Source organism: Arachis duranensis, chromosome 10 (assembly GCF_000817695.3).
Source record: "Arachis duranensis cultivar V14167 chromosome 10, aradu.V14167.gnm2.J7QH, whole genome shotgun sequence".
Lineage (NCBI taxonomy): Eukaryota > Viridiplantae > Streptophyta > Magnoliopsida > Fabales > Fabaceae > Arachis > Arachis duranensis.
This window is the reverse complement of record NC_029781.3, coordinates 84,824,950-84,839,735: the sequence shown is the minus strand read 5'-3', so window position 1 is coordinate 84,839,735 and position 14,786 is coordinate 84,824,950. Positions and strand designations below refer to the sequence as shown.

General features: G+C 35.4%; 1 protein-coding gene across 6 annotated transcripts; it reads right to left on the bottom strand.

The window, feature by feature from the left end:
* Positions 1-9,642: 9,642 nt before the first annotated feature.
* On the bottom strand, positions 9,643-13,908 carry LOC107470604 (pentatricopeptide repeat-containing protein At1g62930, chloroplastic-like). 6 transcript variants are annotated; one of them, XR_008003720.1, is made up of 4 exons: positions 12,085-13,908; positions 10,863-11,347; positions 10,018-10,379; positions 9,643-9,913 (listed from the first exon to the last, which is right to left on the bottom strand). XR_008003720.1 is itself a non-coding variant. In XM_052255045.1 (2 exons), the coding sequence occupies exon 1, from the start codon at positions 13,699-13,701 to the stop codon at positions 12,091-12,093; it is 1,611 nt and encodes a 536-aa protein (XP_052111005.1). In that variant the 5' UTR covers positions 13,702-13,908; the 3' UTR covers positions 9,643-9,913; positions 12,085-12,090. The 6 variants fall into 6 exon arrangements, 3 of the variants coding, with proteins under 3 accessions (XP_052111005.1, XP_052111006.1, XP_020988352.1); XR_008003721.1 differs by having other exon boundaries at positions 10,863-11,108; XR_008003722.1 differs by lacking the exon at positions 10,863-11,347.
* Positions 13,909-14,786: the final 878 nt, after the last annotated feature.

Below are 14,786 nucleotides of genomic sequence, written 5' to 3'. Positions count from 1 at the left end.
TAGGTAGTTTTTAGTAAGTTTAAGCTACTTTTAGGGATGTTTTCATTAGTTTTTATGTTAAATTCACATTTCTGGACTTTACTATGAGTTTGTGTGTTTTTCTGTGATTTCAGGTAATTTCTGGCTGAAATTGAGGGACTTGAGCAAAACTATGAAAAAGGCTGACAAAAGGACTGCTGATGCTGTTGGAATCTGACCTCCCTGCACTCGAAATGGATTTTCTAGAGCTACAGAACTTCAAATGGCACGCTCTTAACGGCGTTGGAAAGTAGACATCCATAGCTTTCCAGAAATATATAATAGTCCATGCTTTATTTGGAAATTGACGACGTAACTTGGCGTTGAACGCCAAGTACATGTTGCTGTCTGGAGTTAAACGCCAGAAAAACGTCATGATCCGGAGTTGAACGCCCAAAACACGTCATAACTTGGAGTTCAACTCCAAGAAAAGCCTCAGCTCGTGGATAGATCAAGCTCAGCCTAAACATACACCAAGTGGGCCCCGAAAGTGGATTTAAGCATCAATTACTTACTCATGTAAACCCTAGGAGCTAGTTTATTATAAATAAAACATTTAACTATTGTATTAGATGTCTTTGACCACGTTTCATCTTTGGTCTCAGTTTTGTTTTATTCTTCATCTTAGGAGGCCATTGAGCACGTTTTGGGGGGCTGGCCAGTCGGCCATGCCTGAACCTTTCACTTATGTATTTTCAACAGTGGAGTTTCTACACACCATAGATTAAGGGTGTGGAGCTCTACTGTACCTCAAGTATTAATGCAATTCTATTTTCTTTTATTCAAATCTCTCTTATTCTTATTCCAAGATATTCATTCGTACCCAAGAACATGATGAATGTGATGATTATGTGACGCTCATTATCATTCTCACTTATGAACGCACGTGCAAAAGAATCAATGGATTCTACTCCAACCTGATTGAGAACCAACAGATGATTAGCCGTGCCGTGACAGCGCATAGGACCATTTTCCCGAGAGGATTGAAAGTAGCCACCGATGATGGTGATGCCCTACATACAGCTTGCCATGGAAAGGAGTAAGAAGGATTGAAGGAAGAGTGAGTAGTGAAGTAGAGTTTCAAGAGGAGCACAGCATCTCCATACACCTATCTGAAATTCTCACTATTGATTTACATAAGTATTTCTATTCCTTTTTATTTTCCAATTATTATTAATTTTTGAAAACCCATAAACCAATTTAATCTGCCTAACTGAGATTTACAAGGTGACCATAGCTTGCTTCATACCAACAATCTCCGTGGGATCGACCCTTACTCGCGTAAGGTTTATTACTTGGACGACCCAGTACACTTGTTGGTTAGTTGAACGGAGTTGTGAAAAGAAAGTGCTGAGTTAATGTTTTTGTGCACATACCAAAGAGCTAAAATTGTTGATCACAATTTCGTCCACCAAGAAGCAGGGGCGTGAGCTACAGGAGCTGAAGCACCAGAAGCTCTCCCTTGAAGGGTCAAACACCCCACAAGTTGAGGGAGCATCCACTTATTAAAATCAAGGTTGTTGAGTCCTAACTCTGTGATAACCTTTATCATTAGAAATCTATTTTAGAGTCATTTAAATTTCTGTTTTTAATTTTCTGTTTTCTATTACTATTGGTCTTATCTTATATTTATTTTTGAGTCTTGTTCTTATTCCATGATTAATAAAATTTAAAGTTCATGTCTTAAAGCTATGAATGTCTTATGAATCCATCACCTCTCTTAAATGAAGAATGATTTAATCACAAAAGAACAAGAAGTACAGGATTTCGAATTCATCTTTGAAACTAGTTGAATTAGTTTGATGTGGTGACAATACTTTTTGTTTTCTGAATGAATGCTTGAACAGTGCATATGTCTTTTGAATTTGTTGTTCAAAGAATGTTAAATTTGTTGGCTCTTGAAAGAACGATGGAAAAGGAGAAATGTTATTAAGGATCTGAAAAAATCATCAAATTGATTCTTGAAGCAAGAAAAAGCAGTGAAAAAAAAAGAAGCAAAAAAAGCCAATAGCCCTTAAAACCAAAAGGCAAGGACACTAAGAAGGATCCAAGGCTTTGAGCATCAGTGGATAGGAGGGCCTAAAGGAATTAAATCCTGGCCTAAGCGGCTAAACCAAGCTGTCCCTAACCATGTGCTTGTGGCGTGAAGGTGTCAAGCGAAAAGCTTGAGACTGAGTGGTTAAAGTCGTGATCCAAAGCAAAAAGAGTGTGCTTAAGAACCCTGGACACCTCTAATTGGGGACTCTAGGAAAGCTGAGTCACAATCTGAAAAGGCTCACCCAGTTATGTGTCTGTGGCATGTATGTATCCGGTGATAATATTGGAAAACAGAGTGCTTTGGGCCACGGCCAAGACTCATAAAGTAGATGTGTTCAAGAATCAACATACTTAACTAGGAGAATCAATAACACTATCTAAATTCTGAGTTCCTATAGATGCCAATCATTCCAAACTTCAAAGGATAAGGTGAGATGCCAAAACTGTGCAGAGGCAAAAAGCTACTAGTCCCGCTCATCTAATTGGAGCTAAGTTTCATTGATATTTTGGAGTCTATAGAATGTTCTCTTCTTTTTATCCTATTCAATTTTCAGTTGCTTGGGGACAAGCAACAATTTAAGTTTGGTGTTGTGATGAGCGGATAATTTATATGCTTTTTGGCACTGTTTTTAGTATGTTTTTAGTACATTTTAGTTAGTTTTAATTATATTTTTATTAGTTTTTATTTAAACTTAACTTTTATGGACTTTACTATGAGTTTGTGTATTTTTCTGTGATTTCAGGTATTTTCTGGCTGAAATTGAGGGACCTGAGCAAAAATCTGATTCAGAGGCTGAAAAGGGTTGCAGATGCTGTTGGATTCTGACCTCCCTGCACTCGAAGAGGATTTTCTGGAGCTACAGTAGCCCAATTGATGCACTCTCAATTGCGTTGAAAAGTAGACATCCAGGGCTTTCCAGAAATATTAATAGTCCATACTTTGCCCGAGATTTGATGGCCCAAACAGGCGTTCCAAATCTGCTTCAGAATTCCCGGCGTTAAACGCCGGAACTGGCACAAAAATGGGAGTTAAACGCCCAAACTGGCACAAAAGCTGGCGTTTAACTCCAAGAAAAGTCTCTACACATGGAAGCTTCAATGCTCAGCCCAAGCACACATCAAGTGGACCCCGAAAGTGGATTTTTACATCATTTACTCATTCTTGTAAACCCTAGGTCACTAGTTCATTATAAATAGGACCTTTTGCTATTGTATCTTTACCTCATGACACTTTACACATTTCTTATTATACCTTCTATGGCATGAGTCTCTAAACCCCATGGTTGGGGGTGAGGAGCTCTGCTGTGTCTTGATGGATTAATGCAATTACTACTGTTTTTCATTCAATCACGCTTGCTTCTATTCTAAGATATCACTTGTTTCTCAACTTGATGAATGTGATGATCTGTGACACTCATCATCATTCTCACCTATGAACGTGTGCTTGACAACCACCTCCGTTCTACCTTAGATTGAGTAGATATCTCTTGGATTCCTTGATCAGAATCTTCGTGGTATAAGCTAGAACACATTGGCAGTCATTCTTGAGAATCCGGAAGGTCTAAACCTTGTCTGTGGTATTCTGAGTAGGATTCAGGAATTGAATGACTGTGACGAACTTCAAACTCGCGATTGTGGGGCGTTAGTGACAGACGCAAAAGAATCATTGGATTCTATTTCGACATGATCGAGAACTGATAGATGAATAGTCGTGCTGTGACAGAGCGCGTTGAACATTTTCACTGAGAGGATGGGAGATAGCCATTGACAACGGTGAAACCCAACATACAGCTTGCCATGGAAGGAGCCTTGCGTGCATGAAGAAGAAGACAGTAGGAAAGTAGAGATTCAGAAGATGTAGCATCTTCAAAACCTCAACCTGTTCTCCGTTACTGCAAAACAAGTATTTATTTCATATTCTTTTACTTTTTACAATTAAATCTGAGAATTATTGATATCCTGACTAAGAGTTACAAGATAACCATAGCTTGCTTCAAGCCGACAATCTCCGTGTAATCGACCCTTACTCACGTAAGGTATTACTTGGACGACCCAGTGCACTTGCTGGTTAGTTGTGCGGAATTGCAAAAGTGTGATTGTGATTTCGTGCACCAACAAACAAGCTTTAAGTTTGGTGTTGTGATGCCAGGGCATCTAGGCCAGTTTCACTGACCTTTTCTTTACTGTTTTAAGGTAGTTTAATGCATTTTCTTAGTGAATAAGGCAAGTTTTGGCTAAAAATACACTTACACCTTGATTCAAGCAACTATTGTGAATTTCACATGATTTCATGAGGATTTTGCTAGAATTGAATGATAAATTGATGATGCATAATCTCATGACTTTGGCTAGAGCTTTGATGCATTTTATTTGCTTGATTTCAGGACAAAGGAAGCAAGGAAAAACCACGTTAGTACTCACGTTAATCTAGTTAACGTGACCACTAACGTGGAATGGTAAATAGCTTGCAACGTTAAGGAGAAAAGTGATCACCAATAACGCCCGCGAAGCCATCATAAGCCCACGTTAATTGCCACGTTAACTAAGTTAACGTGGTAGTTAACATGGAGACAAAAGAAAGCTCCAACATTAGTGGTAAACGTGAACACCACTAACGTTCCAAGAATTGGCAATGAGCCACGTTAAGAGTCACGTTAACTTAGTTAACGTGAACTCTAATGTGGAAGAAAGGAACAATGCCAACGATAGTGACACTCACCTTTATCACTAACGTTTGATCAACTAGCATTGCCCACATTAGTGGTCACGTTAAGACCACTAACGTGAAAGTTAACGTAGAGCTGAGATTGATGAGCCAACGTTAGTGACACTCACCTTTGTCATTAACGTTGGAAGATGACATTACTACCACATTAGTGGCCACGTTAACTTAGTTAACGTGAGCTCTAACGTGGAGAGTAGGGGCACTTTGAGCGTTAGTGACAAAGATAAGTGTCACTAACGCTCTCGAAGGTGAGGCATAACCACGTTAAGAGCCATGTTAGTGTAACTAACGTAAACTCTAACGTAGGGACAAAGGGTTATAAGCCAACGTTATTGGGAAAGGTGAGTCCCAATAATGCTAGCGAAGATTTACAAAGGCAACGTTAGTGGTCACGTTAGTGTCACTAACGTTGGAGTTAACGTAGGCTATATGGGGTTGGAACGTTAGTGAAAATTGTGATTGCCACTAACGTTCTCGAACCCACAATGTCACTTAACGTTAACTTCACTAACGCCCATGCCTAATTCATACTTCTCTGCAAGCTGGGCCCACTAAAGATTGGAACTGCTTCAACTCAAGATCCAAAGCCCACATCCAAGACTTAAAGAACTCACTAGAAGATCAAGAGGAGTAGTATATATAGGAGTAGTTTTAAACTATAGAAGAGCTTAACACTTTGGAGAACTACTCTCTGTATATTTACTTTTCTGCACTTTTAGCTTGGATGTATTATTTTCTGCCATTTTCTATTTCTAGAGCTATGAACAACTAAACCTCTTTCATTGGGTTAGGGAGCTCTGTTGTAATTGGATGGATCAATTATAGTTTTCATTCTCTTCTTCTTTCTTCTCTTTTGATTTACTAGAAAGCTTTCGATCTTAATTCAATTGGTTAGTTGTCTTGGAAAAGAAACTCTCCATAATTGGATCTCCTCTGAGCCTTGGAAAAGGGATGAGGAGATCATGCTAGAAATGCTTTCTCATGTTGGACCAAATTGGAGTCTGGGAGGATACAGTGACATGTAATCCTCCCAACACTTTGATTTGAAAATACATGTGGTATAATCAGTGATCATACTTCATTTCTTCCCATGAGCAATTAAATCAAGGAATTGGCAATTGTTCAAGTTTAGAGAGATTGGATTACCAAGGAATTGGAATCTAATCACCTAAGATTGCCAAGGAGATCAATAGATGCATTGATTGAGGAAGAGATGAAAATGAACTTGATCCGGAGAATACAACATCTCCTGAGCCCAATGAATTCCCCGTTTCTGATCTTACCCATTCTCTTTATTTTCTGTCATTTATTTTCATGCTTATTACCCTAAATCCCTATTTAAGATTCTGCATTTTATTTTCTGCTATTTACTTTTCCGTCATTTAATTTTTTGCAATTCTCGAACTACACTCTGTTTTGCTCAACTAGCATACTCTTCCAACTAAAGTTGCTTGACCAATCAATCCCTGTGGGATTCGACCTCACTCTATTGTGAGTTTTTACTTGACGACAAATTCGGTATACTTGCCGAAGGAAAAATTGTTGAGAGACAAGTTTTCGTGCATCAATGGTTCTATGAATGAAGTTGTGAATGAAGTAAATGGAATAATGAGATCGTAATTGCATCAGTTCTAGAGAAGGGTGTTAAGAAGGTTAGAAAAAGGCATCTAAGACCACCATCAAATGGTTTACCCCAACAAAAAAGGAGTGGTGAATCTGGACAAGTTGAAACAGTAGATGAAGCCACACATGAGAATGATGCTAATGATGTTAATAATGAAAGTGCCAACAAAGACTGCAATCAAAGTGCTTCTCATGAGCTAACGAAGGTGCTAATTTGGACCAACCAATTATGGATGAGATCATGACAAAAGAAGTTGTAACAGAAAACACAATAGGTAAACCTTTTTATTATGTTTACTTAGATAATTTCTCCGAAAAATGTTGTACCATTGCTGTGAAATATGTTGTATCATTGCATAAGTTGCACAAATTGCTTACCTTTCTTAACTAGTTTTCTGACAGATGATATTGCACAAACAAATGAGAATCCAAACAGAAAAAGAAATCATCTAAGGCCTCGACCTTCTGGATAGAGAATTGTTCTTGGAAGGGACAATGAAGCACCAAGGGTAGAGGTGCCTAATGCGAATAGAGAAGCTGGAGACAGTGGACCTAAAATGTATCAATATGAGTATGCAAAACTATGTAGCCCTTCTGGGTTAGATGATGAAGCAAAAGTTGTATTTTCTCAACATAACCCATACACACCGTATGGAAAATTACTCTAGAGTTGAACATGGAGTTTGAGACAATGGACCACTTCAAAGCAGCAGTGTAAAAGCACAACATACAAATTGGGAGACAGATCTTCTATCTTAGAAATGAGAAGAAGAGGTGCAAAGTGATATGCTATGACACCAACTATCCTTGTTTGTATTACTGTGCTAGGACCAAATATCTACCTTTGTTTCAAATTAAGACCTTTATAGATGAACATACTTACCCGAAAAGCAACAAGAGCAAGTCAGTCATATGTGTTTGGATTTTTGAAAAGTTGGTATCAAAGTTCAGAATCCATTCCAACATGTTACAGAGAGAGGCACAAGAGTGGTTTAAGATTGAGTATGATATTTATGTGGCTCAGAAGATAATGTATAGAGCTATGAAAAAGGCAAAAGATATCATTGAAGGCACGGAGAAGGATCAATACATACGATTGAGAGACTATCTGGATGAGATCATGAAGGTTAATCCTGGGTCAAAAGCAAACATAGGAACACCCCAAACCCCTCTGCTTCAATATCTTTTTCTTGGGTTGAAAGAGATGATTCCAAATCCACCCCACTCGTGTCTTCCGCTATTGCTTGATTTCGAGTCTCTAACTCGAATTCCAATTTTTTTTTTTTGATGATCTAAAAACTATTTTTTTTTCTTCCAGTAAATTTTGTATTTTCACTAACATCTTTTTTTATATCTAAATTGAAAAAAAGGAATTCGATGGATAGGTTACCAAAGTTCATGAAATTGTATGTTTGTTTGACTACTCGCAAGAGTGGATTTAGGACAAGATGTAGACCCTTTATAACATTGGATGTGACTTTTCTAAAAAGTTACTTTGGAGGACAATTACTAACAATCATTTCTCAAGATGCGAACAACTAACTGTTCCCAATTGCATATTTGATTGTGAACGTAGAGAGACAAGAAAAAATTGAAGATTCTTTCTTGAGGAATTATATATCGACATGGGGACTATAATGAGAATGAATGAGTTTTTATGTCTAACCAGCAAAAGGTGATATACACTATGAATTCTTATTTGTCATGTTAATTTCTTTATATCGTTGCATGAATATCTTCTAATTATTTAATCTACTCTTCAATGCAGGGACTAATACCAGCATTACAGGATATCATGTCGGGTATTAAGCACAAATTTTGTTGTATGCATATGTGGAGAAACCTGAACTAAAGGTTAAAGAACTAAAGGGATCATTTTCGCAATGTGCCAAAGTAACCACTGATCAAGAGTTTAATGATGCAATGACCAATATGAAAAGGATCAATTCACAAGCATAAGACACTATAAGAAAAACGCTGAAAATTGTAGAATTTACTATCGAAATTATCAAAAAAATATGCGGGTATAAACCTCGCCGGTAACTATTTACTGGATGATTTTTTCGTCTGCCGCTAATTACCGACGGATATAAAATTTTAATTGCGAAATTCTAGAGCTTGTTACCGGCAGATTTAACCGACAATAAATCCAACGATAAAAAAATTATTAATAAAAACTAAACAATTATTATAAAAAATTTAAGTAATCAAGAAAAATAATAGCAAATAAATTCAATAACAGCTAGGCAAATAAATTCAATATATAACTACATAGCAAAAAAATTAATAATACCTAACAAAAAATTAGCAAAAAAAAATTATTAGTAAGAATTGAATAATCATTATCAAAAAATTTAACAAATTAATAAGAACAATGACAGCACATCAACAATCACTAATAAGTCAACAAAAACCATAAGAACAATAACTACGAAAACTAAATAATTATTAGCAAAAAATTGAAGTAATAAAAAATAATAATAGCTAAGCAAATAAATTCAATATACAATTACATACCAACAAATTTAATAATACCTAACAAAAAATGAGCAAAAGAATTATTAGCAAAATTAAATAATTATTATCAAAATATTTAATAAATCAACGAGAACAATAACGACGACGACAACAACAATCACTAACAAATTAACAAAAATTATAACAGCAATAACTAAAAATTGAACAATTATTAGCAAAAAATTGAAGTAATCAACACTGGCGATGATAACAGAGAGAGATTAGAGGTGGCGCATACTTTAGCAGGCTACATGTCCACCATATGAATGCGGTGGGGTAACTATTTAAGAATTAAGATACATAATATTTATAGATATATAAATTAATAAATTAATATTAGAAGCAAAGTAGTAACAGTAATTGCAGAGACTTTGAATCTAGAAAAACGGAAAATGGAAGCGACAGTGATCATGTGTTGGTGAGTAAATCATATTGATAGCAACACTATAACTTAGGCACATTGATAACTTCCCACTCATTAACCCTTTTGATAATAGACATTGCATTTAATTTCTTCTAGAGTTTTTCATGCTTAATCTGTTTCTCATTTTGGTTGGGCCCATTTTGAAACCAAACACAGCTCTATTTTTTCATAGATATATAAATCCACAGATAAATGTTACAAACATTTATTTCGGAGTTCTCAATAGCATCATTCTAGCTATTTATTTTATATATTTTTTTCTTGATAACAAAAGAAAGAATATCATTAATGTATTGAGAGAAAAGTACAAATGGGTGGAGGAAAAAGTTTCTCCAAAGTCCAAACCATTGAAAATACAAACAAGTTCGGAAGCTTCAATGAACGGCAACTTCCAATCTCTCATCATGTCTGAGGGAAAGTCATCTGAAAAAATCATATATTTTAAAACAAACAACTTTTCCTGTGAATCTGTCATGAAATGTACGAAGACTGTTCTAGCCAAATGCTCCAAATAGTGGAATATATTGCACATCGCCACAAAAATTTAGCCTCTTTCTTTCTCCCAAAACCTGCAAACATCATCAAAAGATAAAGGGGGGCACATTAGTCGAACCCTTAACTAATATAGAGGAATATTTATCTTGAAAATTATAGTAATAAAAAACCAGCATACCAAAATCCATGAATCAACTGAGTCAACAGAAGCATTCAACAAAATAAATCCAAATTAAAACTCTCTTTGGCTATTTGGCAGCCATCAAAAGTAATTGCAGCTCCGACTCCTATCATTAATTATTGCCACAAAAATACAATAGTAACAAGAATCATGGCCTCTTTCATTTTCTTCTTCTTCTCCATGTCCTCTATCTTTTCTTCACACGCAATATCTTAAGTTTTGACATCAAGTGTCATCACATGCTTTAGCATAAAAAAGACAGCATCTTGATGTGTGGAACTTCTAATAGATAACGAGATAAAATCGGGAAGTTTAGACTTTAGATGGATAATCTAAATCGATTCTGCTTAGGCTGTAATCTGAAAAGGAAATAAAGATAAAAAGGAAAATCAAAAGAGGCGACACACATTTTAGAAGTTGGATTTATTTTTAAGGTGGAATAGAAATCCGTATAGCTTATGAATACATCCTTAATCCCCACTTAAATTCGTTTTACTACAGTTCTTGGAGGATTCGGTCAAATAAACAACAGTTTACGGTTGCTATTTGCTAATGATAAATGTCAACAGTCATGGGAATTTGTTAGATACTCCACCTACAAAGATAAAGAAAAACAAGTTGCACAGTTTAGGAATAGCAGGGAAACCATAACAAAATTATTAACAATTGTGAAAATCAAAAGTGCAAAGTTAGTTGAATAAAATTGAGATAGTCAAAACCTTAGTGATAGTGAGGTCATGGCATTGCCAAAGTCCTCTGCCCCAGCATATAGAGAATTTATATAACTATTCTACATATTCAACAACAATAGAAATGTAATTTTAATTTGAGATGTATTTTACCTTCTTTTATCTATTCAATAAGCCTCTAGCAATTATTTCACGAAGGAGTTTTTCTGCCGTCACATTCTCATCTTTTTCAAACAAAGCTCAAATAATGGTTTAAAAAGTCACAGCATCAGGAATGCAACCATCATGTTCCATTTTTGACAACAGGGCCAATGCATCTTCAAACAGACCCTCTCTAGAAAGACTATTGATCACAATATTGTATGTCTGGCTGGACGTTTAGCCTCTAACAGGAAGATCCTGAAAAATCTCCTGAGCATGTTTAAGTTTTCCACTTTTGCATAGGTCATCAATAAGCATGTTGTATGAGTGTATATTTGGTTAATGGCAATCTCTTCCATTTTACTGAATAACACAAGTGCCTTGTCAAGTTGTCGGTTTTTGCACAAGGCATCTATCAAGAAATTGTAAATGAATATAGAAGAAGGTTGACCTTTATCATGCATCTCAATAAAAAGCTCCAAAGCGCGAGAGAATCTCTTTGATTTGCCCAAGCCATCAATAAAAGTGTTGTAAGTTACCGTATTAGGAACTAAGTTCTCGTGACACAAGTTTAGATGTACAAAACTACAAGCTAAAATCAAGGCAAGAGAAATATTGATGCAGAAAAATATCTGCTTTGAAATACTTTGGTGGCCAAACCACACTCATTTAAGCAGGTCAAAATCCAGTGTAAATCAAATATTGCCAATCTCCATAGAGAAGTCATTGATCAACAAGCAAAATAACAATAAAATTTGAAGTTGGGAAACCATAACCGAATTATTAACGCACTCATATTTTAGAACCACATTTTTCATAATAATGTAATTTTCCTTATACAGAATGCAATGGATTTGCAAATGTTTATAACACTCTTTTTTTGTTTTTCTTAGTTTGTAGCATGATAACAGTTAAGATATATGATCTCATAGGATAAAAGTAAAGAACTATTAATTACTATAAAGAGATCTTAAACACTAAACCTGTAAACTACAACTAGGAATATCCTCTAAAGAATCAATAAAGCATAGTGGAAGTAAAAAGGATGATAGCAGTTACAAAAATTGAAAGTTAAAAATTAATTGAATATAAATGAGATAGTTAAGACATCAGTGGTATTGATGTTATGGCATTGCCAAAGTTATCTGACCCAACAGATACAGAATTTACAGAACTATGATAAATATTCTGCAACAATAGAGAGGTGATTTCAATTTGAGTTGATGTATCTTACCTTCATTCATCCATTCAATAAGCCTCTAGCAATCATTTCCCGAAGAAGTTTCTCCGCCATGTCATTCTCACCTTTTTCAAACAAAGCACGAATAACAATTTCAAAAGTCACAGCATTTGGTAAGCAACCATTGTCTTCCATTTTTGACATCAGGGCCAATGCTTCTTCAAACAAGCCCTCTTTGCAAAGCCCATTGATCATAATAGTGTATGTCCTCACATTTGGATGATAGTTTTTAACGGAAAGATCTTGAAAAATCTCTTTTGCTTCTATAAGTCTGCCATTTTTGCATAGGCCATGAATAAGTATATTATACGTGAATATATTCGGATCAATGCCACTCTTTTTCATTTGATTAAATAACATAAGTGCCTCGTCAACTTGTTTGATATTGAACATCCCATCCAACAAGGAAGTGTAAGTGATTATATCAGCAGGTTGACCTTTACTATGCATCTCAACAAGAAGCTTTGAAGCACAAGAGATTCTCCTTGATTTTCTCAAGCCATCAATTAGAGTATTGTAAGTTACCGTGTCCGGAACCAAGTTCTTGCGACGCATCTCTTCAAAGATATTCAAGGCATCATCCATCAATTTACTTTTGCACAAGCCATTAATAATAATATTGTAACTTTGGATATTAGGAGTCATTCCTATATGGGGCATTGTGTCGAATATACATTTTGCCTTGTTTAATTCGTTAACCAAGCAATACCCATCCATTAAACAATTATAAGTAACCACAGTTGGCTCCACAGCATCTTTTGTCATCACAGCCAACACACTCTTAGCATCTTTGATATTTCCCTCCTTACATAGTCCATCAATCAAAGTGTTATAGGTACGAACATCTGGACTGATGTTTTTCAGCATCATATGATTTAGTAAATCAATGGTTTCCTTAAGTTGGCCCGCAAGGCACAAGCCATAAGTTAGCGTGTTGTACGTGATAACATCGGGAGAGATTCCCTTAGCAAGCATTTCAGAGTATAAATGAAAAGCATCACTTACAAGCGTAACCTTGCACAAGCTATCAATAATTGCGCTGTACATGACGACATCAGGAGCAATCCCATACCGTGGAATCTTTCTCAACACTTGAATAGCAGCTGCTGTGTGTCCGGTCTTACAAAGCCCATTAATCAAAGTTGCATAAGTGACTTGGTCGAAGTGAAATCCATGAGCCAACAATCTATCATGAAAATGCAGTGCTTTTTCAACCTTACTAGAGAGACAGAGACCTTTAATGAGTGTATTCAACGTTATGATATCAGGCTGAAAACCCATCCTGAAAATCTTGGTCAATACAGAGAAAGCAAGCGCCATATGACCCATGCCGCAACAACAATTAATTACGATGCTCAAAGTAACTATGCTGGGAGCAATTCCCCTGGTTTGCAATTGCTGAAAAAGGGAAATGGCGGTGGGGAAATGGTGCGTCTTGGCAAGAGACCCCAAAATCTGGTTAAATTGGACGATGGATGGAGTGCGACGCAGAGAGCATGCGAGTGAAGGAATCAACAGCTTCATCAACATGGCGAGGGGATGTGAGGTGAGAATGAGAGTGAAGGCTTGACATTGAACATGAACAGGAAGGAAAGCGAAAAGGGAAAACATAGGGCACAAGAAAAGAGGGGATATGAAGAGAGAAGCTGAACCTGGAGAATGAGAGTGATGAAAATGATGCTGCACGCAACATGTTTGTATAAAATCCGATCAAACGAGAAGAAGGGGTTGGAAGAGAAAAGAGCGAATTGAATGGTGGAAACAATCACCGCATGGAAACAAAGGTTTGTTGAGACTTGAGTTGACACCAAAGCAAAGAACCATGCTACGGTGTGTTAGCTAAGTGGTCTGATTTGCAATTTCATTATTATTGAAGAAAAAAATTTTTAAACAGTTTTTTTTATAATTATTTCAAAAGACAATAATATTTTTTATATATTTTTTATTTTTAATTTTTATTTTTTGAGATTAATTAATTTATTTGTTAATATTTTTTATTATTGATACATGCACTATTCAGTTTCATAAAAATAAAAATTTAGAATCAAAAAATGTATTCTTTTATTTAGAACCTCGTAATTTTTTCATATTTTTCAAACACAATTATTTATATTTTTGTGGGAGATATTTTTTTATATTCGCAACTGATTATCTAAAAAAAAATTATAATTATATTTTTTGTTGTCAAACTAATGGTTAATGAAAAAAGAAGGTTAAGGAAGTGGAATTTTTTTTGTATTGGACTATTGTGCTCAACTCATTCTAAGTAAAAGCTAATTTTATAAAATACGTTAAAATTAAATTGTCAAAGTCCATCTAAATGCGAAGGAGAGGGAAAACATGTGACACGTGATAGACATTGTCAAATCTAGAGTTTTAAATACAAGGGATTGCAAAGAGCATCATTGCGATTCCACTCTTTGCTGTTACTGACCATGAAGAGGTAGATTTTGCTTCATTCCATGGTTTTATATATATTGCCTTTGTAGACAACCTTACGATGATTTTGATTGTTTGGTAGTTCTTTAGGTGTGTTTGAACTGTGATTTGTCAAACTGAAATTTGAATGAAATTGATTTTACAAAATTAATTTTATGTAGAAGTAAGTTTATGCTAATATGATTTATGTTTAGATAATATTAGTTAAAATTATTTTTAGATAAATAATTAATTAATTATTAAAAAAATAATATTAA